The 26,850-nt window shown below is 38.7% G+C and overlaps 1 protein-coding gene across 11 annotated transcripts in view; it reads right to left on the reverse strand.

The window, feature by feature from the left end:
- The window catches only part of WDR27 (WD repeat domain 27), a 237,330-nt gene that overhangs the window by 122,081 nt on the left and 88,399 nt on the right, over nucleotides 1–26,850 (reverse strand). For all 11 annotated transcript variants that reach the window (XM_055114369.2, XM_063605555.1, XM_055114363.2 and 8 more), the window contains 2 exons: nucleotides 16,423–16,525; nucleotides 468–566 (listed from right to left, as the gene is read on the reverse strand). In XM_055114369.2, coding sequence (XP_054970344.2) covers nucleotides 468–566; nucleotides 16,423–16,525 — 202 coding nt within the window. The remainder of the gene's footprint in view (nucleotides 1–467; nucleotides 567–16,422; nucleotides 16,526–26,850) is intronic.

Below are 26,850 nucleotides of genomic sequence, written 5' to 3' on the forward strand. Positions count from 1 at the left end.
CAATTGATTTGCAACGGTTATTTTCATGTTTTCTTCTAATTAAGAAAGTTTCTGGAAATGCTGCAGACTTTTTTCCGTAAGAATTTTCAAAATCCCGTTCTTACTTGCTCTGCTGCTTGCTTTCTTGCTGGCACTGGTGTTCATATTAGTGCCCCATGTAACCGTATTTGTCCACAGGTCTTCCCATACATTCCTGTTTCATTCAATCAAACATGCATGACTGCTGAGCGGCAAACACCTTCATTATAAAAGAAACTTTTCCAGATTCATTTCCCCACAATAAAGGTTTATTTCTCTCTCTCTCGCCCATAAAAATATATTTCCTAAGTTCTCCTTGCACTCAGTGAACGCTGGCATGTAACCTTAAGTATTATAAGATTTCACCAAAATAAAGTCATAAAGATACAAAAATATAATGTAAGACTTGTATGCAGCAGAGGCGCCCCACCCACTCAGCAAGACTGTACCTGGGGCGCTGATGGGTTGAAGGCCACTCCAGTGACGGTGTCTGTGTGCCCAGCCAGCCGGTGAGAAAACGTGCTTGAGCCCATTTCATACACGTAAGCCTACAAGACAAGATGAGCAGGTGTGCCATGTTAACTCAGAGTCAGGAATCACCTATAAGCTACGCAGAGCAGAGGGACCATCTATAGATTAGTGTAGTTGATCAGATACAACAGCAACAACCAAGATGCCTGACAAAACATCATCCAAGCTGGGGAACTAACTTTATAAAATAGGCATCTTTTCCCCTTCTGTCTTGTAGATTTTTAACATCTTAGTGAACTTATGTCATACTTTCTATTTACTATCAAAAACCTCTATAGTACCCTGTGAACAGTTTTAAATATGTGCTCATGATTTTAAGGAAGGAGTATAGATTCTGTAATTCAACCTTACCTTGAAGTTCCAAATTGAATGAAAAAAAAAAAAAAAAAAAAGATGCTCTATTGTCCTCCCCCATAAACTTGATGTAGGAGATAGGTACATACACTATGCTTTGCTTCCTACTCATCAGCTTAGAATTTGAGCAATTCAAATACTTAGATTTTTTATAGCTGTTGATAAATAAGTTCCTCTTTAATTGTGTGCCAAATTTGTGTGGTGCAAGGTTTTTGTGCCTGCTGGCATAGCTGCAGCCATGTCTCCATGAGTTTCCTTTTCTTTTTTTACACTATTTCTTACACTGGATTCATTTATCCTGAAATGGCAGCGACTGCCAGTCTATGGTACATACCAAGCAATTCAGCTTTTTCTGTAAAGTCGTGGCTTTCCCTGCTTCTTGGGAGAAGGTTCAGCATCTCCAGGGGCACTTCCTATGGGCCCCATGGTGTAATTCAAGGTTTACAGTATTGCATTAAACACAATGAAAAATACACGAGAGCTATAAGAGACCACCTTTTACGGCAACACACAATTTACTGGAGAGACGAACAGCTCATGCAGAGGTGATGAGCATCACACAGCATTTTAAGGGATACTTGTAACTCCTGAGCTCACCACAACAGCAACAGCAGGCGTGATGAAATGAGGACAGGAGTGCTGGAGGGACTACAGTCGAGTTTATGAAGTGATGATTTCATACAGCATTTCTGCATTTGTTTATATTTCTCTTGACTGAGAATGTGCATACATTCTAATAAATTTTAACTTTTTAAAAAGATGTGTGTATATTTTATGATAGTCAAGGATAAAACAGACTAGTATCTACATATATTTTATGCATTCATGACATATGTTTTTAATTTTCTTATACTTTTAGGCTATGTGGTTCATCTGTGAGTTTTTTCAAGTTGTTGAAAATCTCCAAAAATGTTAATATATTTGTTGAAAAAAAATCATGTATAAGTGGACCCATGCATTTCAAACCCATGTTGTTCAAGGGTCAGCTGAATTTTGAAGGAAAGTGGAGAAATCAAATGTCTACATTTTATTTTCTTCTGCCACAAGCACATGTTTATTTGAAAAGTATTCCCGTGCAGTTGCTGCTGTAAGGGGTGGTGGGGGGCCTGGGAATGTGCACTCCTAACAGGTTCCCAGGTCAGGCTGATGCTGCTGGTCCAGGGCACCCCACTTTGGGAACCACTGGGTGAGGGTAACCCTAACATTTACACAGTGTGTCACTATTTACAAAACACAACTGTTACATAAACCGTTTACAATAACGGACCAAGGTGCATCCATATTTTATTGAAATCTCCATTTTTTTATTGAGGAAACCATGACAGGTAGAGAGCACTTTACCAGGACAGCCACGGAGCCTCAGTGCTGAGATTCCAAACTGATTTTTCTGACTAAGGTTTTGCTGTTTATTTCACTAGGCTGCCAAAGACAACTCCTATTCACACATGGTTTAGGGCATCCTCAAATTCCCTCTAATCTCACAGGTGTTTCCAAAACCATCTTTGCTTATTTTGCTATTTTTAATTCAGGACTGATTTGATATCAAAGGGTTTCTGAGGATCCACTCTTCAGAACTCCTATCTGCCTGCTGTTTAGATTAAATGGATAAGGGAAATTATAATGACTGAATCTCTTTCCCATCCATTATTTCCAATGATAAAATACAGAGGTTAACAGCAGCAAGTACTTTCTGGACACTGACCTTTTGCCAGGCACTGATAAGAATTTTACATAAATTTTCTCGTGTAATCCCCCCCGACAGCACTATGAAGAAAACACTTATTGCCCCAATTCTATAGACAAGGAAGCCAGGCTGAGGGCAGGCAGCCTTCCAAGGCCACTCACCTCTTGAAAAGCGCTTCCTGAGATCAGCTGGCTCCCATTTGCATGAAACCTCAAAACACACATCGAATGACATAATACAGTGGCAGGAGGTGAGGTAAAACGTATCCAGGAAAGGCCTTTTGTTTCCTCAGTGAGAATCGAATTAAATGAAACATCTTTTGGTCCAGGGGATTCTTGGGGTACATGGATTTTCTGATCATGACAACTTAACATGTGACACAGCAACTGGAAGCCCAAATATCAATATTTTAGTAGATACACAGGTTTCTTACGCTGTGATCCTACACAGTGTCAATAAATACAGAAGGACAATAAGCCTCTTGCATGACACAGAGCGATGGTAATGAACAGCTCTGCAAATGATTCAATGTAACCACAATCCATGGGTGAAAGAAACATTTTAATTAGAGGTATTCGCTGGAGTCATGAAGCACTTCACCCACCACAGAGAAACGAGCTGTGGCTAAGACATACTCAGAAAACAGAGTTGGAAATAAAACCTATGCAGGTAAATCTTATACCAGAACCAAATCAAGAAGTCCGAGAGAAGCAGCAAGAAAAAGAGAAGCAATATTTTTCAGGCAAAAGATGAGGATGTGGCATAAATCTGTGGGTGCTGGAATAACGCTTGACTGCTCAAAAATGTTTTTATAAAAATTGTAAGGGACTGAATGTACTACTGAAGAAGAGAAGTGTTTTGGAAACAGGACTACACCGATTCATTACAACTATTTTATAATTCTGTTGAGCCACGTCTGTGAGGATGAAGTTTCTTTCATTTTTCCTTTCACAGAGTTCCTAACATGTGACCTTCATTTCCCTTTACCCAAATTAACCCCACAGAAGAAAGGAGACAAAGAATTACAAACAGAAGTGAGTGTTGCACTCCTGAAACTTGACAATGGTAGTGATATTTTCCACAGGGGAATCAACTATCATATTATGCTCACTTATTTTGCTTTTGAAAATAATTCCAGAAATGATATTTTCTGAATATTCTGCACATTTCTTCAGATACTGAATTTTTAGTTTACAAAAAAGTAAACTATTCTCAGAAGACCAAAACGTGCAAGATTTAAAACAAAGTCACACTAAGACAGAAGCCTTGCCTCCTTACAGCAAGAGGCAGAGGCTCTGTTAGAGAATTCCTGATGGTGGCATGCAGGGCCACCTGGTCGCCCGCCACACAAGCCATGGGAGGCGAATGGCACCATCTCATCAGGCTGCAAGGCTGACGCACAATCTCCAACTCTTGTCAACCTCCATCAAGGTCTGGCAAAATAAATATGGCACACACGGTAATAAACCCCACCCTTTTCTCTGGCACTTCCTCTTGCAAAGACGTAGCAGAACAGGGCACTGGTGTGGTACCACCCACTGGTCTAACCAGTGGACAGTGGTAAATACCTGAGGCAGCAGGAACTTTTTAAGGCCTGGGATAATATGCCATTCCGTGTCTACGCTCCATGTTCCTTATCCATTCCTCTGTGACGGACATTTTGGGTACTTCCACACTGTGGATACTGTGAAGAGTGCTGCAATGGCCATGGAAGCGCAGCTATCTCTTCCATATACGGATTTCAATTCTTTTGGACAAATACCCAGGAGTGAGATTGCTGGATCATGTGGATTCCACTTTTTGCTCTTTGAGGAAACAACACACATTTTCCGCAGTGGCTACCTCATTTTGCATTCCCACCGACTGTGCGGGAGCTCCCCTTTCTCCACATCCTCATCATCACCTGTCTTTCTGATATTCTAACAGGTGTGAGGTGGTGTCTCAATATGGTTTTGACTTCCATTTCCCTGATGATTGGTGATGTGAGCCCTTTTTTCCTGTACCCATTGGCCATTTGTATGTGTTCTTAAGCAAAATGTCTATTATTCAAGCTTCCTTTGGGCCATGATCTTCATCTGATAATTTCACCTACTGATGACATTTGCCTAAGTCAATTACTGCATCTGAGATTGAAGAGGGTGATTTTCTAATTCTGCCATTCATCCATTCTACTTGTCTGCAATTCTCTAAGAAATAACTTTCCCTTACCAAGTAGGGTATTTGGTTTACTTAAAATACAGTCCGAACAGGAAAGGCAGACAAATGTTTAATTATTTTCCTTTACAAGACACACTTCTAAGGGACAGGTGCCCTAGTTACCTCCAAATGGGGACCAATGACATTTTATGTTTTTGTGTTTAGCTATAGCTTTTTGGGGGGAGCATTATCAAAAATGATGAGGGTTTAGATATACAATGTTGAAGTCAATCACAGTCATTACTCTTTGGATGCTCAGCTAGCCCTCCGCTGGCCAACAGAATACGGCACAGGTGTGGTGCTGCCCGCTGGTCCAACCAGCAGACAGTAGTGAACGCCTAAGGCAGCAGTAGCTTTAAGGCCTTGGGAATTGGCTGTTGCCTGTGGTCTTGTTATATGACTGCATTACCCTTTGATTTCTTTTCTCTTTGGCACAAGATGTCCCTGGCTCATCTTGTAAGTCTTCTGCCACAGACCTGGAACCAGCTCTCCACCCAGGGAGTTCTGGCTTCTATTAGTGGGGAACAGCATTTAGAGGTTGCAAAGAGGGTACTAAGGGTGATGGCTGGAATGTCACTGCTTCCAAGCACGTTCCGTGGCAGGAGTTAAGAAATACTGGTATTCGTGCACCAGTTGCACATGGTTTTAATTCGAAAGGCTTTCCAACATAGGTTAATGGCTGACAGGGCAAGTTCTCCTCATCATAATGTTCTTTTTTCCGGGGGTATTTTGACCATTGTTACTTGTTTATTCTCCCAAGTAACTTTCAGTCTAACAGTACAGCTACAGAAAAACCTACTGGCATTTTGTTGTTGTTGTTGTTGGGGCAGTGTTAAATTTACAAATTACCTACAGAGAACTGCCTTCTTTAGGAAACTAAATCATCCTATCCAAGAACAAGTTAGGATTTTGCGTTTGTCCAAGTCTACACTTCTGGGGGAAAAAAAAAATGTTCTTAATGCAGGTTTTGCAGAAATCTTGTTAATACTGGAATGGTTTATCCTTTTTGAGGCTATTCTCAATGAGCTCTCCTCTTCCACTATAACTTTTCAGAGGTTATTTTTTATATCTATAAAGACCATTGAATTCCATATATTAGTTTAAATACTACTACTAATCTTTCACTTAATTATTTTATTGTTCATATTGGCCACTAATTATCTTGGATTTTCCAGATATGCAATCTTGTCACCTATGAATAATTTTAGCTGTTCTTTTCAGTGGTAATATCTGTTAAGTTGTCCTGTCTAATTTCAAGAGAAATACCTACAATACCCTGTAAAATAGTGGTGGAATTAATGAACATTCTGGCTCTGTCCCCAACCACAGAATACCTCTAAAGTTTTCTCAGTAAGATGTCAGCTTTTGGGATGAGATAAGCATTTTATCATTTGGAAGAGGCATTCATGGATTCCTCTTTTACCGGGTGTTTTAGCAGAAATGAATCCAGAATTTTATTGAAGCATCCAGGAACATGGTTATGAGTCCTCTTTTTATATCAGTTAATATTATGAGGGAATTATTAGTGGATTTATTGATAGTGAATCATCCTTGCATTCTACGCATAAACCCCACTTGGACATGATAAATTATTGTTAATGCACTAATTCTATGTTCCTATTTAAGCTTTTCAATTGATATTCATAAGTGAAATATAACTCCTTTCTGAAATTTCATCAAGTTTTCTATCAGTTATGGTTACTTCAAAAAGCAGTCTGATGTCTTCCTTATTTCTCTATGCTTTAAAACAGTTAAGTATCTTTCGGACTATTTGATGTTTAAGAGGTTGGTAAAATCCCCTGAGAAAGCACATGGGCTTGGTACTATTTCACAAGGAGTTCTTAGGAAAGGTTCTCTATTTCTTCTATGAAAAGTGGCCTGTTAAATTTTTTTCTACTTTGGGGGCCAGTTTGATAAACTAAATTTCTGTGACTCAACCATTTGTATAGAGGCTTTCATATTAATTTGCACAAATTATGAGAAGCAGTCTCATGATTTTCAAAATCCTTCTGCTCCATGCTTCTGCCTCCTCCTCATTTCTTATTATAGATTAAGCTTTCTCTCTTTATAAAAAAAATTGCACTATTAAGTTTATTTTGTTGCTTGTGTTTTTAAAAAGCTAGTGTTTTCGCCAGGTATGGTGGCTCATGCCTGTAATCCCTGCACTTTGGGAGGCCAAGGCAGGTGGATCACTTGAGGTCAGGAGTTTGAGACCAGCCTGGCCAACATAGTGAAACCCCATCTCTACCAAAAATACAAAAACATAGCTGGGCATGGTGGCGGGCGCCTGTAATCCCAGCTACTCAGGAGGCTGAGGCAGGAGAATCTCTTGAACCCGGGAGGCGGAGGTTACAGTGAGCTGAGATCACGGCACTGAACTCCAACCTGGGCAACAGAGCGAGACTCTGTCTCAAAACAAAACAAAACAAAACAAAACAAAAAACACAACTAGTGTTTTAATTTATTTATTAATTCTACTAATTTTCTGTTTTCTAACTTATCACCTGCTTTTATCTCTATCAATTTATTTCTTCTGATTTACTTTGTTGTTCCCTGTCTGGCTTTTTAGGTAGATATTCATTTATTTTTTCCCTTTTAAAAACGTCTATGATATAGGTATTTGGTGCTATAAATTTCCCTTCAAAAACTGGTTTATGGGTATTCCAGAGACACTGATATATCATGTTAGAAACAACATTATTTTCAAGAAATTCTACAATTTCATATTTTGTTTTACACCTTTAAACCAAGAGTTGCTTAACAGATGGAATTTTAATATTTAGAAGCAAGAAACTTTTTAAATTTGTACTTTGATTGCATTATAGTGAGAAAATATTGATTTTTTGTTCTTATTTTAATGTATTGAGCTTTTCTCTGGATTCATTTATGGTCATTGTTCATAGATGTTTGATGTGCACTTGAAAATAAGACACTTTCCTTGCTGGCAGACAAACATTACTATGAATATCCACAAGATAATGCATTATCAATTATGATATAGAGGCTTCCTATAACCTTATAATTTCTGTGCACTTGACCTGCCAAGGACTGAGACAGATACGTTAGTCTCCATTATTAATGTGTGGCTACTTATTATTTGGTTCTTATTGTTTCCACCTTGTGAAATTTGTTTATTTTCTTCAAAATTAGATACTAACATATACTGTATTTTCATTGTGAATTTTAGTCTTTGGCATTATAAGTATCTTTGCCTCATAATTTTTTGGTTGAATTGTGTTTTGTGCGATACTAAAATCATATAATCTGCTTTATTTTTATTTTCATTTGCCCGGTATACATTTCACATCTCTTTATCCTTTCTGGATCACTTCGGATTAAAGCATCTCCTGTATTCAGCATGGACTCAGATTTTTTTCCTCATCTGTAAAATCCAATCTGAAAGTTTTTTTCTTTTTTTCCTTAAACATTGATATGAGCCAGGCATGGTGGCTCAGGCCTATAATCCCAGCACTTTGGGAGGCTGAGGCTGCAGGCCTGAAGCCAATTGTTTGAGAGCAGCCTGGACCACATAGTGAAACCTCATCTCTAAAAAACTAATGAGCCAGGCTGGGTGGCATGTGCCTGTAGTTCCAGCTATGTGGAAGGCTGAGGCAAGAGGATGGATTGAGACCAGAAGTTCAAGCTCATAGTAAGCCATGATCGTGCCACTGCACTTCAGCCTGGGCTAACAGAGCAAGACTCAAAAATAAACAAAAACAACAACCACAAAGACATCAATATGACTGACATTTTCATCTCAGTTTCATCATAGTATTTTATTTTTAATTCTATTTAATGTATGGCAGTTTACGGTTTATTTTATTTGTCCTATCTAGATAGTTCTTTGGGCACTTGAAAATGGTAGAATTCTTCTTCCAGCAGTTATCTTTTATTAAAAGCTTTATGCACAACTCTTGGTCCACTCCTCTCTAAGACAATGCATGTTAGTTCCCTACTATGCTCAATAGTGAGGTTGTCTAGCAACCATTTTTCCATCTCTCTTCCTCTACATCCAATTTTAATCATAATTATCTTAATATTTATACTCTTAATTACATTTAAGAGTTTACAATTCTATTGTCAGCTTCAACTGATCTCTTCTTATTCAATTAACATCTACAAGGAGAATCAAGAGAGGTATTCTACTTTCTAGTTATATTCTCACATCTCCCAGTTTTGTACTATTAAACTATAACAGATAGAACATTTACAAAGTATTCTGGTACCTTCATTCCCATTTTTTATCTTGCATAGTTAAACATATTCAGTGCTCACCTTGAGGCTTTTGCTGAAACTTCTTCAATCTTACCTTGGTTTTATAAAGCTTTTTTTTTTTTTCAATATAACTCAAGGGAACACCATTCAGTTCTGGCATATTCATAACTGTGTGTCTGGTTTTATACTCAAAAAATAATTTAGCTGGATATTAAAATTCTTGACTCAGATTCTCTTTTTGAGTAAGTAAAATACATTCTTCCCAATGTTTTTTTAACAAAAAAAGATGATTTACAAAAATCCAATCCAAGCTGATACTCTTTCCCTTATAAGCATTTGAACATTTTACATGGATCCACAAAGGTGTTTTTTTGTTAATGTTTATAGTCAAATAGATTTGTTAAGCTATATTTCTGTGCAAACTAGTCTGAGTCAATTTTCCCAGGTATTCGTTCAATATCTAGATTTAACTAAATTTTTTTAATTTTAGAAAATATATTTTTGAACTATAATAGTATTTGTTCTGTTTAATTGACTTTTTAAAAAAATGTCCAGGGACTCCTTTTACTTGTAGGTTGAATCTCTTTTACCGAACTTCTATATTTACCTTTCATCTTGAATGTCTTTTATCATTTTCTTTATTTACTTCTCTCATTTGTATCCTTTTTCCCTATTGTGCTCTCTATAATTGCTTTCTATTATATTCCTTTGTATTTGGTCTTTATTTCTGAATTTTTTTCTAATGCTTTCCTAATTTTCATCAGTTCTCATTTCATATATTCCTGTTGTCTAGCAATTTCTGATGTTTTATGTGTTTTCTTAACTTTCTTAAGCTAATTTGCAAATACATCATTAGTTTTCACCTGTTTAGCAGACACATTTTTATGGTGTACTCTTGTTGTCTGTGAGAATATTTTTTGGTTCATCCTTATTTTTTTTTTGTATTATTAAAAAAAACTGTGATATCCAGAAGTTGTATGACACAGAAATCAGGATATATAGAAAAAATAGAGAGAGAAGACAGGTAATTTGGAGGCATGTTGTGAAAGTCCTTTTAAGCCACACATAAGATCTTGGTTCTACATAGAGAGCTGGCAGAATATTTTAAACACATAGTATTTACAAAGAAAAGTGTAATCATATTTACATTAAAAAGTGTCATGGTCATCAATAATCTGTTTACTAGTCATTTCTAGTCATTAAGAGAAGTTTGTTAAAGTCTTCCATTATGATTGAAGATACTTCTTTTTCTTCTTAGAGTTATATCACTTTTGATTTATATATTTTGAAACTACGTTATTGGGTGCATACAGGTTTATGACATTTTCTACATAGATTGGCATCTTTGTCATATTAAATGTTGTTCATTATTTTTAGTAATGCATTAAGACCCAAAGTCTACTTTATACTAAACTATTATCATATCAGCTTCATTTCCCATCCTGCTACTTTCAACATTTCTGTCTCTACACTCTTAATTTCAAATGATATATCTTTCAGTTCTAGGAAAGTCCAACAATGCGGTAAAATTCTCCACCCTTATATCTGTGGTCTCTGACTTGTACTCTATTTCCCTGAATATATTAATCATGGTTATTTTTAAAACCTTGTCTGCTAAGTCCAATACCTGGGTCACCCATAGTATTGTTTCTATTATGTTTTTTTTTCTTATTTTTTGCCTCTTGACATACTTGTAATTTTTGACCGAAAGCTAAATGCTATGTATATTACAAAAAAAAACTCCCAAGGCTCAAAATTATATTATTGTACTCCAGAAAGGTGGGCAGATGAAGCAAGAGAAGACTTCCTTACTATAAACAGAGTTGAGCAGACTCAAGGCTGGATTGCAGCTTGGGTGAGATTCCATCAACTCCTGGTTTATCCAGGGGTAAGCTAAGGTGTCCATTGGGAATTCCCACCCTACTAGCAGGTACTGACCTCTAATATTCATAGCCTCAGACCTGAAATATTGTTAAAAACCCTACTCTGCTTCTAAAGGTTTTCTGCTGAGCCTACCCGTTTCTTGCCCTCCTTAGCTCCAGAATTGAATAAAATATGTTGACAGGAATACTGGTAGTGTCAGGCATGGCACTTGACCCTCCATGGCCCTAAAGTTTTCAAGTTTTTATCTCTACATCCCTGCAATATCAAAAAAAAGTTCTGCCAATTTTTATGCACAACTTCACCTCTTACCATTCATACACACACACACACACACACACACACACACACAGATGCATCCCTCTGTATGGCCTCTGCCTGAAACATAGGTCTCTTTTTTGTTGTTTAGAAATGGCAAACTCCTTCAGAGAAAAAGTAGCTACAGAATGTGAGCTGCCCCTTTGCATCTCACAACCTAGTTAAACCAGGTTTTGTGTAGTAGTTCTGATAGGCATCCTAGTCAGTTTCACGCTATTCCATCATAGCTAGTGCTGAACCTGAATATGAAGAATATGATCTTATTTGGAAACAGTATTTTTTGCAGAAGAAATTAACTGAAGGGTATTGAGATCAGCTTGGATTTAGGGTGGGCTGTATATCCATTATCAGTGTTGTCTTAGTCTGTTTTGTGATGCTATAACACAATACCTGAAACTGGGTAATATACAAAGAATGGAAATGTATGTTCTTACAGTCCTGGAGGCTGGAAAGCCCAAGGTCAAAGAGCCAGAATCTGGCAAGGCTTCCCTTCTGCATAATCACACAGCACAAGGTGAAAGGGCCTAGAGGCAAGAGAGGGACAAACTCACCCTTTGTAAGGACCCCACTCCCATGGTAATGGCATTAATCCTTGCAGGAGGGCCAGCTCTCATGGCCTAATCCACCTCTTAAAGTTCCCACCTCTGAATACTGCTAGAATGGCAAGTAAATTTCAACATGAGTTCTGGAGGAGACATTCAAACCTAGCTAGTGTCCCCAAGAGAAAGAACGGGGAAACGAGAGATGTGCAGAGGAGGAAAGGCCACCTGGAGATGGAGGCAGAGGCCAGCATGACGCAGCCACACACCAAGGAACCCCAGGGACTGTAGCAGCCACAGAGGCCAGGGAAGTGTGAGGGGTTCCTCCCTTGGACCCTGCAGAAGGGGCCGGCCCTGCTGATGCTTTCATCTCAGACTTCTGGCCTCCAGAGCCGGCAGAAAATAAGTGTCTATTTTTTTAACCCTTTTCCTGTTTAGAATTTAAAAATGCAGGTTACTGCCAGCGCTCATTTAACTTTACATAAACGTGCTATTTGAGGCTGAAGCAAATTTGAATGATTTTCAACGTGAAAATAAAATATAAAAACTGTTCTTGAAGTTATTTCTTTTTTTTATTATACTTTAAGTTTTAGGGTACATGTGCACAACGTGCATGTTTGTTACATATGTATACATGTGCCATGTTGGTGTGCGGCACCCATTAACTCGTCATTTAACATTAGGTATATCTCCTAATGCTATCCCTCCCCCCTCCCCCCACCCCACAACAGGCCCCGGTGTGTGATGTTCCCCTTCCTGTGTCCATGTGTTCTCAAAAACAATAAAGCTTTTTAAAAGAGCACAGAGGAGAATACCATCATGATTTGGAAGTGAACAATGATTATTTAAACAGGACAGGAGAAGCACTAGCCAAAAAGAAGAGATTGGTATTTGACATAGAGCTATTCAGTAACATCTATAATTTAGCTGAATTGTTCACATTAGTTATGGTTTATTTATTTATGGACTTTTTTTGGTTGGTAAGCTATTAATTATTGCCTCAATTTCAGAGCCTGTTATTGGTCTATTCAGAGATTCAACTTCTTCCTGGTTTAGTCTTGGGAGGGTGTACGTGTCGAGGAATTTATCCATTTCTTCTAGATTTTCTAGTTTATTTGCGTAGAGGTGTTTATAGTATTCTCTGATGGTAGTTTGTATTTCTGTGGGATTGGTGGTGTTATCCCCTTTATCGTTTTTTATTGCATCTATTTGATTCTTCTCTCTTTTCTTCTTTATTAGTCCTGCTAGTGGTCTATCAATTTTGTTGATCTTTTCAAAAAACCGGCTCCTGGATTCATTGATTTTTTGAAGGGTTTTTTGTGTCTCTATTTCCTTCAGTTCTGCTCTGATCTTAGTTATTTCTTGCCCTCTGCTAGCTTTTGAATGTGTTTGCTCTTGCTTTTCTAGTTCTTTTAATTGTGATGTTAGGGTGTCAATTTTGGATCTTTCCTGCTTTCTCTTGTGGGCATTTAGTGCTATAAATTTCCCTCTACACACTGCTTTGAATGTGTCCCAGAGATTCTGGTATGTTGTGTCTTTGTTCTCGTTGGTTTCAAAGAACATCTTTATTTCTGCCTTCATTTCGTTATGTACCCAGTAGTCATTCAGGAGCAGGTTGTTCAGTTTCCATGTAGTTGAGTGGTTTTGAGTGAGTTTCTTAATCCTGAGTTCTAGTTTGTTCGCACTGTGGTCTGAGAGACAGTTTGTTATAATTTCTGCTCTTTTACATTTGCTGAGGAGTGCTTTACTTCCAACTATGTGGTCAATTTTGGAATAGGCATGGTGTGGTGCTGAAAATAATGTATATTCTGTTGATTTGGGGTGGAGAGTTCTGTAGATGTCTATTAGGTCTGCTTGGTGCAGAGCTGAGTTCAATTCCTGGATATCCTTGTTAACTTTGTCTCATTGATCTGTCTAATGTTGACAGTGGGGTGTTAAAGTCTCCCATTATTATTGTGTGGGAGTCTAAGTCTCTTTGTGGGTCTCTAAGGATTTGCTTTATGAATCTGAGTGCTCCTGTACTGGGTGCATATATATTTAGGATAGTTAGCTCTTCTTGTTGAATTGATCCCTTTACCATTATGTAATGGCCTTCTTTGTCTCTTTTGATCTTTGTTGGTTCAAAGTCTGTTTTATCAGAGACTAGGATTGCAACCCCTGCCTTTTTTTGTTTTCCATTTGCTTGGTAGATCTTCCTCCATCCCTTTATTTTGAGCCTATGTGTGTCTCTGCACGTGAGATGGGTTTCCTGAATACAGCACACTGATGGGTCTTGACTCTTTATCCAATTTGCCAGTCAGTGTCTTTTAATTGGAGAATTTAGCCCATTTACATTTAAGGTTAATATTGTTATGTGTGAATTTGATCCTGTCATTATGATGTTAGCTGGTTATTTTGCTCATTAGTTGATGCAGTTTCTTCCTAGCCTCGATGGTCTTTACAATTTGTCATGTTTTTGCAGTGGCTGGTACCGGTTGTTCCTTTCCATGTTTAGTGCTTCCTTCAGGAGCTCTTTTAGGGCAGGCCTGGCACCCCCCAGTAGGGGCAGACTGACAACTCACAAGGCCAGGTACTCCTCTGAGACAAAACTTCCAGAGGAATGATCAGGCAGCAACATTTGCTGTTCACCAATATTTGCTGTTCTGCAGCCTCCGCTGCTGATACCAAGGCAAACAGGGTCTGGAGTGGACCTCCAGCAAACTCCAACAGACCTGCAGCTGAGGGTCCTGACTGTTAGAAGGAAAACTAACAAACAGATAGGACATCCACACCAAAACCCCATCTATACATCACCATCATCAAAGACCAAAGGTAGATAAAACCACAAAGATGGGGAAAAAACAGAGCAGAAAAACTGGAAACTCTAAAAATCAGAGTGTCACTCCTCCTCCAAAGGAACGCAGCTCCTCACCAGCAACGGAACAAAGCTGGACGGAGAATGACTTTGACGAGTTGAGAGAAGAAGGCTTCAGACGATCAAACTACTCCGAGCTAAAGGAGGAAGTTCGAACCCATGGCAAAGAAGTTAAAAACCTTGAAAAAAAATTAGACGAATGGCTAACTAGAATTACCAATGCAGAGAAGTCCTTAAAGGACCTGATGGAGCTGAAAACCACAGCATGAGAACCACGTGACGAATGCACAAGCCTCAGTAGCTGATTCGATCAACTGGAAGAAAGGGTATCAGCGATGGAAGATGAAATGAATGAAATGAAGCAAGAAGGGAAGTTTAGAGAAAAAAGAATAAAAAGAAACAAATGAAGCCTCCAAGAAATATGGGACTATGTGAAAAGAACAATTCTACGTCTGACTGGTGTACCTGAAAGTGACGGGGAGAATGGAACCAAGTTGGAAAACACTCTGCAGGATATTATCCAGGAGAACTTCCCCCATCTAGCAAGGCAGGCCAACATTCAAATTCAGGAAATACAGAGAACGCCACAAAGATACTCCTCGAGAAGAGCAACTCCAAGACACATAATTGTCAGATTCACCAAAGTTGAAATGAAGGAAAAAATGTTAAGGGCAGCCAGAGAAAGGTCGGGTTACCCACAAAGGGAAGCCCATCAGACTAACAGCTGATCTCTCGGGAGAAACTCTACAAGCCAGAAGGAAGTGGGGGCCAATATTCAACATTCTTAAAGAAAAGAATTTTCAACCCAGAATTTCATATCCAGCCAAACTAAGCTTCGTAAGTGAAGGAGAAATAAAATCCTTTACAGACAAGCAAATGCTGAGAGATTTTGTCCACCAGGTCTTGAAGTTATTTCTAAACAGAACATCAGAATCATCTGAATCAGCAGAATCATTTATTTCAGAAAAATCAGATTCATCAAATGAATCTTCAGCCAATAACTATTCAGGAATGATGTTATCATCATGACTAGAAATGCAACATTTTCTAGAATTTGGCATTTTCAGCAATCAATAATTACTACATTTTGTAAATGAAAATACCACTACTAAAAACAGAATGCTACAGATAGAATGATGTTTTTTGTTTCCAAAGTCAGGATACTAGAGCGATGAGAAAATAATAATAAAAGCAGGATATTCTGAGGCAACATGATTGTGAGGTGAACACTGCAGCTGCAAGGCCACCCATGAGTATTCTTGGGGCGAATGGGAAAAGGGTTAAGCCTCCAAGTTTGTGGTAGTTTGTGGCATCCCTAGGAAATTAATACAGGCCTTTTAAAACAGATTATGGACAAGTGGATGTGTATTAGTACCTGCCCCAAATCCACCATGAGGCGCATGCGCATAATGTGGAGGGGGCAGTTCCATTAATATAAGCACATTGTTTCCTAAGGATCTAACTTAGGAAAGGATCACACCATTAAATACATTAAATACACAGGATCTGGTGTTTCACTAATTAATATTATCATCTTGTAATAAACAAGAAAATATAACGTCTAGCACAGTGTCTTTCAAATAGTAGGCACTCAACAAGTATCTGTGAAATGATTAATAATTAATTCATGAGTGATTACTGTTTATCATGCTTCAGTAAAAACATCTTTCATACCTCACACATTATTAAAATGCTATTACTGTGTAAGAGTAATATTGACCAACAGTCAAGCTGAAAGTAGGTTTCTATCCTAATATGCAACAATATTAAACAATCTACACATTACCAAAGTCTAGACTCTCTACATTTATAGACAGTCAAACAGTACATACGTGTCTGTCCTCGGCCCCACAAGCCGCGAATCGTCCACAAGGACTGAAAGCGATTCCACATGGATAGCCGCGGGTTGGATGCCCTTCAAAGTGGCGCTCACACCTACAGGGAGGAAAGAAACACCAGGAGAAAAATCATTTTAAAATTTGAATGCAAATTAGAGGAAAGAAAACAACTTGTTGCTTTTCTTCACAAAAAGGAACAAAAGAATAATGAAAGAATATTTTATATGTGAGAATTATTAAATGGTTAATGGGTCTCTCTAGAGATATTTAAAAATAATTCAAACACTATTCAAAATCTTAAATTCCCAAAGATGACAAAACTAATAGTAAATAAGCTTTTATATATGATAAATATTAAATGTAAACATATTCTGGAAATTTTTTAAATATCAAAACAAACCTAACAAATCTTCTAAAATAATAAATTATTTAGTTAAATTATTCAGAGACTTTTTGGAGGCAAAACATTCTATCGAGGGTGGTTAAGTTTCACAACTATTTAAAAAGTGCCATATAAAATTTGTTTATTGTAAAAAAAATGCCAAGAAATTCTTGTTATTTCTTGTTAATCATGTCCTATGTAGTATAAATTCTACAAAGATAATTCTTTTTTTTTTTTCTTTTTTTTTTTTTGAGATTGAGTCTCACTCTGTCTGTCACCCAGGCTGGAGTGCAGTGGCGTGATCTAGGCTCACTGCAACCTCTGCCTCCCGGGTTCAAGCAATTCTCCAGCCTCAGCCTCCCGAGTAGCTGGGATTACAGGCATTCACCACCACACCCGGCTAATTTTTGTATTTTTAGGAGAGACGTGGTTTCACCATGTTGGCCAAGCTGGTCTCGAACTCCTGACCTCAGGTAATCCACCTGCCTTGGCCTCCCAAAGTGCTGGGATTACAGGTTTGAGCCACCGCACCTAGCCAAGATAATTCTTTTTTTTTTTTTTTTTTTTTGAGACAGAGTCTCGCTCTGTCACCCAGGCTAGAGTGCATTGTCACAATGGCCAAGATAATTCTGTCTAGAAAAATTCTGCAGATGGTAATATAGGCTGTAGAAAATAACCTGAACTGTAGTGTACTACTGAGAAAAGATTAAATCTTTATAAAAATGTCATAAATATTTGTCACAATATTTGTCATAAATTTAATTCCTTTTTTCTTTTACATTGATTTTTTAATTTTCACATTCTTTACTATTAAAAAAAAAGAAACACAAAGAGAAAAATCATCAAAGTACTCATAATCCTTCCATTAAATGACAACTGCAGAAAGTACTGTGACACATATACTGCACATTTTCTCTGCATATGCAAAGGGCTTTGTTTTCCTTTAACAAAGTAGAGATGCATATTATGCAGCTTTATATCCTGCTATGTCTACCCCAGAATACACCATGAACATTTCCCTCACAATCATGTGTTTCTTGTCTAATGAGCTCAGTGAAGAGGCCATAGAGAGCAGTGGCCAAGAGCAGGTGACCCAGGGCCAGGCTCAACCCTGACCCCAGCTAAGCCCCTTCTCATCAAATGAGCAACTTTGGTGAGTTGCTCACCTCTGTGCTGCATTTTCCCCATTCATGAAATGGGCTTAAATGAGTTCATAAAGAAATTTCTTCTTACAGCACGTGGCACATTAATAAGTGCTCTAGAAGTGTAATTGGACTGGGTTCAGGAGAAATTTTAAAATTTTTGAAATGAATGAAGGTGATAACACAACGTAGTAAAGCCTGTATGATACAGTAAAAGTAGCGTCAGGAGGAAAGTTTATACCATCAAATGTCTATACCAAAAAAACTAGAAAGATCACAAATTAACAACCTAATGTTGCACCTCAAGGAACAAGAAAAGCATGACCAAACCAAATCCACAGTTAGCAACAGAAAAGAAATTTAAAAGACCAGAGCAGAATTAAATGAAATAGAGACCAACAAAACAATTTAAAAGATCAACAAAATGAAAAGTCAGTTATTTGAGAAGATAAACAAAATTGATAAACCACTTGTAGACTAACCAAGAAAAAATGAAATCTAAGTAAACAAAATTAGAAATGAAAAACAGACATTACAACCAATACCACAGGAATGCAAAATATCATCAGAGACTATAATGAAAAACTACACACTCACAAAATAGAAAACCTAGAGGAAATGGATAAGTTCCTGGAAATACACAACTTCCCAAGCTTGAAGCAGGAAGAAATAGAAAACCTGAACAGATCAATAATGAATAGAAAGACTGAATCAAGAAAAAAAAAAAAATGTCTCCCAACAAAGAAAAGCCCAGGACCAGAAGAATTCATAGGCAAATTCCACCAAACATATAAAGAAGAACTAATATCAATCCTGAAACTGTTCCAAAATGTCAAGAAGAAGGGAATGCTCCCTAATTCATTCTATGAGGCCAGTATCACTCTGATACCAAAACCAGACAAGGACAAAACAAAGAAAGAAAACTGCAGTCCAAGATCCCTGATGAACATAAAAACAATTTTCAACAAAATACTACCAAACAGAATCCAATAGCACATCAAGAAGATAATACACCATGACCAAGTAGGTTTTACACCAGGGATGCCAGGATGGTTCAACATACAAAAATCAATAAATGTGATACATAACATAAACAGAATCATGGACAAAAAAATATATGATCATCTCAATAAATGCAAAAAAAAGCACTTAATAAAATTCAGCATGTCTTCATAAAAATCCTCAATGAAAACTAAGCATTGAAGGAACATACATAAAAATAATAAAGGCCATATACAACAGTCCAATAGCCAAGGTCATACTGAATGGGGGAAAATTGAAAGTCTTTCCTCTAAGAACTGGAACAAGACAAGGATGCCCACTACCACCATTTCTATTCAATATAGTCCTAGAAGTCCTAGCCAGAGCAATTAGGCAAAAAAAAAAAAAAAAAACAAACTGTTTTTTTTTTTAAAGAAGCATCCAAATTGGTAAAGAGGATATCAAATTATCCCTGCTCACTGATAATATAATCTTACATCTAGAAAAACCTAAAGACTCCATCAAAAACACTCTTAGATTTGATAAATTCAGTAAAATTTCAGGATACAAAATCAATGTGTAAAAATCAGTAGCATTTCTATACATCAATAATGATTTAGCTGAGAACCAGACATCAGTCCTATTTACAATAGCTATAAAAACAATGAAATACCTAGGAATATAATTAGCCAAGGAGGTAAAAGGTCTCTATACGGAAAACTATAAAACATCAATGAAAGAAACTACAGATAATACAAACAAATAGGAAAACGTCCTATGCTCATGGATCAGAAGAATTAATATCATTAAAATTAACATACTGCCCAAAGCAATCTATAGGTACAATGCAATGCCTTTCAAAATACCAATGTCATTTTTTACATTTAAAAAATAAAAAACACCCTAAACTTCATAAAGAACCAAAAAGGAGCCCAAATGGCCAAAGTAATCCTAAATAAAAAGAACAAAGCCGGAAGCATCACCTTCCCTGACTTCAAATTATACTACAAGGTTATAGTAACCAAAACAACATGGTACTGGTATAAAAATAGACATATAGACCAATGGAACAGAATCTAGAACTCAGAAATAAAACTACATATTTACAGTCAACTGATCTTTGAAAGCTGACAAAATCAACAATGGGGAAAGGACACCCTTTGTAATAAATAGTGCTTGAAAAATTGGATAGCTATAGGCAAAAGAATGAAATTGGACCCTTATCTCTCCCCATACACAAAAATAAACTCAGGATGGATTAAAGACTTAAGTGTAAAACCTGAAACTATAAAAATACTAGAAGAAATTCTAGAAAAACACTTCCAGACATTGGTCTAGGCAAAGAATTCATGACTAAGAACTCAAAACCAGAGGTAACAAAAATAAAAAGACAAATATGACTTAATTAAACAAAAATACTCTGCACAGCAAAAGAAATAATCAACAGAGTGAATGGAAAACCTGCAGAATGGGTGAAAACTTGCAAACTATGCATTTTACAGGGGACTAACATCCAAAATTTACAAGGAACTCAAACGACTCAACAAAAAATACCACAAATAAATTCATTAAAAAGTGGGCAAAGGACATGAATAGACATTTTTACTTTATTTAAAGTTCCAGGATACATGTGCAGGATGTGCAGGTTTGTTAACATAGGTAACATGTGCTATGGTGGTTTGCTGCACAGATCAACCCATCACCTAGGTATTAAGTGTCACAAGCATCAGGTATTTATCCTGATCCTCTTCCTCTCCTTACTCCGCTGACAGGCCCCAGTGTGTGTTGTTCCACTCCTTGTTTCCATGTGTTCTCATTGTTCAGCTCCCACTTATAAGTGAGAACATGCAGTGTTTGGTTTTATGTTCCTGTGTTAGTTTGCTGAGGATAATGGCTTCCAGCTCCATCCACGTCCCTGCAAAAAACCTGATCTTATTCCTTTTTATGGTTGCCTAGTATTCCATGGTGTATATGTACCAGGTTTTCTTTATCCAGTCTATCACTGATGGGCATCTGGGTTGATTCCATGTGTTTGCTATTGTGAATAGTGCTGCAATGAACATATGCATGCATGTATCTTTATAATAGAATGATTTATATTCCTTTGGGTATATACCCAGTAATGGGATTGCTGGGTCAAATGATATTTCTGGTTCTAGGCCTTTGAGGAAATGCCACATTGTCTTCCACAATGGTTGAACTAATGTACGTTCCCACCAACAGTATAAAAGCCTTTTAAAAGAGGATATACAAATGGCCAGCAAGCATATGAAAAATGCTCAACATCACTAATCATCAGAGAAATGCAAATTAAAACCACAATGAGATTTCATCTTACACCAGTCAGAATGGCTATTACAAAAAAAGACAAAAAGTAACAGATACTGGCAAGGATGCAGGGAAAAGGGAAAGTTTATACAATGCTGATGGGAATGTAAATTAGTACAACCTCTATGCAAAACAATGTGAAGATCTCTCAAAGAACTAAAAATATAACTACCATTCATTTCAGAAACCCCACTGCTGGGTATCTACCAAAAGAAAAAGAAGTCATGATTTCAAAAAGACACATGCACTCATATGTTTATTGCAACACTGTTTATAATACCAAAGACATGGAATCAATCTAAGTGCCCATTAACAGGTGACTGAATAAAGAAAATGTAGTATACTTGTGTGTGTATACACACACACACACACACACATATATATAATATAATATTATTCAGCCATAAAAAAATGAAATCATGTCTTTTGCAGCACATGGATGGAAGTAGAGGGCATTATCTTAAGTGAAACAACTCAGAAACAGAACGACAAATACCACATGTTCCCACTTCTGTGTGGCAGATAAATAATGTGTACACATGGACATAGAGTATGAAACCATAGACACTGGAGACTCAGAAGGGTAGAGGGTGGGAAGGGGATGCAGGAAGAAAAATTATTTAATGGGCAGAATGCACATTATTTGAGTGATGGATACCTTAAAAGCCCTGAGTTCACCACTACAAATCTAACCATGTAACAAAATTACACTTGCACCTCCTAAATATATACAAATAAAAAATAAATAAGCAATAATCACTAGAAAATGGATGTTGTTGGCTGTTTGCTGAGTACTAAGAAGATGCCAGGAGTTAACTACACAGTCATGCATCACTTAATGCCGGGGATACATTCCAAGAAATATGTCGTTAAGCAATTTTGTCCCTGTGTGAATGTCACAGAGTGTACTTACACATACCTAGATGGTGTAGCCTACTACACACCTAAGCTGTGTGGTGTAGCCTATTGCTCCTAGGCTACAAACATGTATAGCATGCAACTGTACTAAGCAACTGTAATGCAATGGTAATTATTAATATACCTAAACAAAGAAAAGGCACAGTAAATATATGGTATAAAAGGAAAATGAAATCTCCATACTGTTTTCCATGGAACTAAAAGTAGATTTCTTACAGCACTAAAAGCAGATCTGGTATACAATCCAGCAATCTCACTACTTGGTATCTACCCAAAGGAAAATAAGTCATTATATCACGAAGACACTGTGTGTGTATGTTTATTGCAGTACAATTCACAATTGCAAAGATATGGAACCAATCTAAGTGCCCATCGACCAATGTATTAGTCCATTTTAATGCTGCTGATAAAGACATACCCTAGACTGGGCAATTTACAAAAGAAAGAGGTTTAATTAAACTTACAGTTGCACATGCCTGGGAAAGCCTCACAATCATGGTGGAAGGCAAGGAGGGGCAAGTCCCATCTTACATGAATGGCAGCAAGCAAAGACAGAATGAGGAAGAAACCTCTGATAAAACCATCGGATCTCATGAGACTTATTCACTACCACAAGAACAGTATGGGGGAAACTGCCCACATGATTCAATTATTTCCAACCAGGTCCCTCCCACAACACATGGGAATTATGGGAGTACAATTCAAGATGAGATTTGGGTGGGGACACAGAGCCAAACCACATCATTCCATCCCGGCCTTCCAAATCTCATGTCCTCACATTTCAAAACCAACCATGCCTTCCCAACAGTCCTTCAAAGTCTTAACTCATTTCAGCATTAACCCAAAAGTCCACAGTCCAAAGTCTCATCTGGGACAAGCCAAGTCCCTTCTGCCTATGAGCCTGTAAAATCAAAAGCAAGCTAGTTACTAGGTAGATACAATGGGGGTACAGGCATTGGGTAAATACAGTCATTCCAAAAGGGAGAAACTGGCCAAAACAAAGGGGCTAGAGGCCCCATTCAAGTATGAAATCCAGTGCGGCAGTCAAATCTTAAAGCTCCAAAATGATCTCCTTTGACACCAAGTCTCACATCCAGGTCACACTGATGCAAGAGGTGGGTTCCCATGGTCGTGGGCAGCTCTGTCCCTGTGGCTTTGCGGGGCATAACCCTCTCCCAGCTGCTTTCACAGGCTGGTGTTGAGTGTCTGCAGCTTTTCCGTGCTCATGGTGCAAGCTGTAGATGGATCTATCATTCTGGGGTCTGGAGGATGGTGGCCCTCTTCTCACAGCTCCACTAGGCAGTGCCCCAGTAGGGATTCTGTGTGGAGGCTCTGACCCCACAATTCCCCTTTGCACTGCCCTAGCAGAGGTTCTCCAAGGGAGCCCCACCCCTACAGAAAACATCTGCGTGGGCATCCTGGTGCTTCCATACATCTCCTGAAATCTTGGCAGAGGATCCCAAACTTCAGTTCTTGACTTCTGTGCACCCGTAGGCTCAACATGATGTAGAAGCTGCCAAGGACTGGGGCTTGCACCCTCTGAAGCCATGGCATGAGCTCTATGTTGGCCCCTTTCAGCCATGGCTGGAGCGGCTGGGACACAGGGCACCAAGTCCCAGGCTGCACACAGCTCAGGGACCCTGCGCCAACCCATGAAACCACTTTTTCCTCCCAGACCTCTGGGTCTGTGATGGGAGAGGCTGCCATGAGGACCTCTGACATGTCCTGGAGACATTTTCCCATTGTCTTGGGGATTAACATTTGGCTCCTCAGTATGTATGCAAATTTCTGCAGCCAGCTTGAATTTCTCCTCAGAAAATGGGATTTTTCTTTTCTATTGCATTGTCAGGCTGCAAATTTTTCAAACTTTTATGCCGTTTCCCTTTTAAAACTGAATGTCTCTCACAGCACCCAAGTTACCTCTTAAACACTTTGCTGCTTAGAAATTTCTTCCACCAGATACCCTAAAACATCTCTCTCAAGTTCAAAGTCCACAAATCTCTAGGGCAGGAGCAAAATGCCATCAGTCTCTTTGCTAAAACATAACAAAAGTCACCTTTGCTCCAGTTCTTAACAAGTCCCTCATCTCCAGAGACCACCTCAGCCTGAACCTTACTGTCCATATCACTATCAGCATTTTGGGCAAAGCCATTCAACAAGTCTCTAAGAACTTGCAAACTTTTCCACATTTTCCTATCCTCTGAGCCCTCCAAACTGTTCCATCCTCTGCCTGTTACCCAGTTCCAAAGTCGCTTCCACATTTTTGGATATCTTCTCAGCAGCACCCCACTCTACTGGTGCCGATTTACTGTATTAGTCTGTTTTTGCACTGCTGATAAAGACATACCCGAGACTGGGCAATTTACAGAAGAAAGTGGTTTAATTGGACTTACAGTTCCATAAGGCTGGGGCAGCCTCACAATCATGGTGGAAGGCAAGGAGGAGCAAGCCCCGTCTTACATGGTTGGCAGCAGGGTAAAGACAGAATGAGGAAGACACAAAAGCAGAAACCCCTGACAAAACCATCAGATCTCATGAGACTTATTCACTACCACAAGAACAGTATGGGGGAAACTGCCCCCATTATTTAATTATCTCCCACTGGGTCCCTCCCACAACACATGGGAATTACGGGAGTACAAGTCAAGATGAGATTTGGGTGGGGACACAGCCAAACCATATCAACTAATGAGTGAAAAAAGAAAATGTGGTATATAGACACCATGAAATACTACTACTCAGCCATAAAAAAGAACAAAAGAATGTCTTTTGCAGCAGCTTGGGTGGAGCTGGAGGCCATTATTTTAAGTGAAGTAACTCAGAAATGAAAAACCTAATACCTTATATTCTTACTTGTAAGTGGGAGCTAAGCTGTGAGTACACAAAGGCATACAGAGTGGTATGATTGAATTTGGAGACTCACAAGGGGGCGGGTGGCAGGTGGGTGAGGAATTAAAAATGACATATTGGGTACAATGTATAGACTCAGGTGGCAGGTGCACTAAAACCTTAGACTTCACTACTATACAATTCATTCATGTAACCAAAAGCCACTTGTACCCCAAAAACTATTGAAATAAAAAATAAATAAATAAAATAAAAGATTTAAAAGGGTGCACCTGTATAGGGTCCTTGCCATGAATGGAGCTTGCAGGACTGGCAGTTGCTCTGAGCAAGTCACTGAGCAAGAAGTGAGTGAATGTGAAGGTCAAGGGCATGACCACAACTGCTGTAGGTGTAATAAACACTGGACACTTAGGCTACACCAAATTTATTTTAAAATATTTTTATTTCCTCAGTAATAAATTAATATTAGTTTACTGTAACTTTTTTACTTACTTTTTTTTTGTTGTTTTTGAGACAGAGTCTCACTCTGTCACCCAGGCTGGAGTGCAGTGGTGTGATTTTGGCTCACTGCAAACTCTGCCTCCTGAGTTCAAGTGATTCTCCTGACTCATCCTCCCAAGTAGGTGGGATTACAGGTGTACACCACCACACCTGGATAATTATTGTATTTTTAGTAGAGATGCGGTTTCACCATGTTGGCCAGGCTGGTCTCGAACTCCTGACCTCAGGTGATCCGCCCACCTCGGCCTCCCAAAGCTAATATCACTTAGCTTAAAACACAAATGCATAGTGCAGCTGTACAAAAATATTTTATTTCTTTATATTCTTACTCTACATGCTTTTTTCTATTTTGAGCTTTTTCTTACTTTTTAAACATTTTTGTTAAAAACTAAGGCATAAACACAAACATTAGCCTAGGCCTGCATGGAGTCGGGATCATCAATATCACTGTCTTCCCCTCCACATCTGGTCCCACTGGAAGGTCTTCCGGGGCAGTGAAATGCATGGAGCTGTCATCTCCCTCTGATAACAATGTCTTGGCCAGGTACAGTGGCTCACACCTGTAATCCCAGCAATTTGGGAGGCTGAGGCGGGTGGATCACTTGAGGTCAGGAGTTCGAGACCAATCTAGCCAACATGGTGAAAACGCGTCTCTACTAAAAATACAAAAATTAGCTGGGCGTGGTGGCGCATGCCTATAGTCCCAGCTACTTGGGAGGCTGAGGCAGGAGAATGGCTTGAACCTGGGAGGCAGAGGTTGCAGTGAGCTGAGATTACACCATTGCACTCCAGCCTCAGTGACAGAGCAAGACTCCATCTCAAAAAAACCAAACAGGCTGGGCGCGGTGGCTCACGCTTGTAATCCCAGCACTTTGGGAGGCCAAGGTGGGCAGATCACGAGGTCAGGAGATCGAGACCACGGTGAAACCCCATCTCTACTAAAAATATAAAAAATTAGCTGGGCGTGGTGGCGGGCACCTGTAATCCCAGCTACTCGGAGAGGCTGAGGCAGGAGAATGGCGTGAAGCCGGGAGGCAGAGCTTGCAGTGAGCTGAGATCGCGCCACTGCACTCCAGCACTCCAGCCTGGGTGACAGAGTGAGACTCCGTCTCAAACAAACAAAAAATTAGCTGGGCATGGTGGCACTTGCCTGTAAACCCAGCTGCTCAGGAGACTAAGGCAAGACAATCCCTTGAGCTCTGGGGTGGGGTGGTGGGGCAGGGAGGTTGCAGTGAGCTGAGATCATGTAACACTGCACTCCAGCCTGGGTGACAGAGCGAGACTCTGTCTAACATTAAAAAAAAAAAAAAAAAAAAAAAAGCA

The sequence above is a fragment of the Pan paniscus genome, chromosome 5 (genome assembly GCF_029289425.2).
Source record: "Pan paniscus chromosome 5, NHGRI_mPanPan1-v2.0_pri, whole genome shotgun sequence".
Classification (NCBI taxonomy): domain Eukaryota; kingdom Metazoa; phylum Chordata; class Mammalia; order Primates; family Hominidae; genus Pan; species Pan paniscus.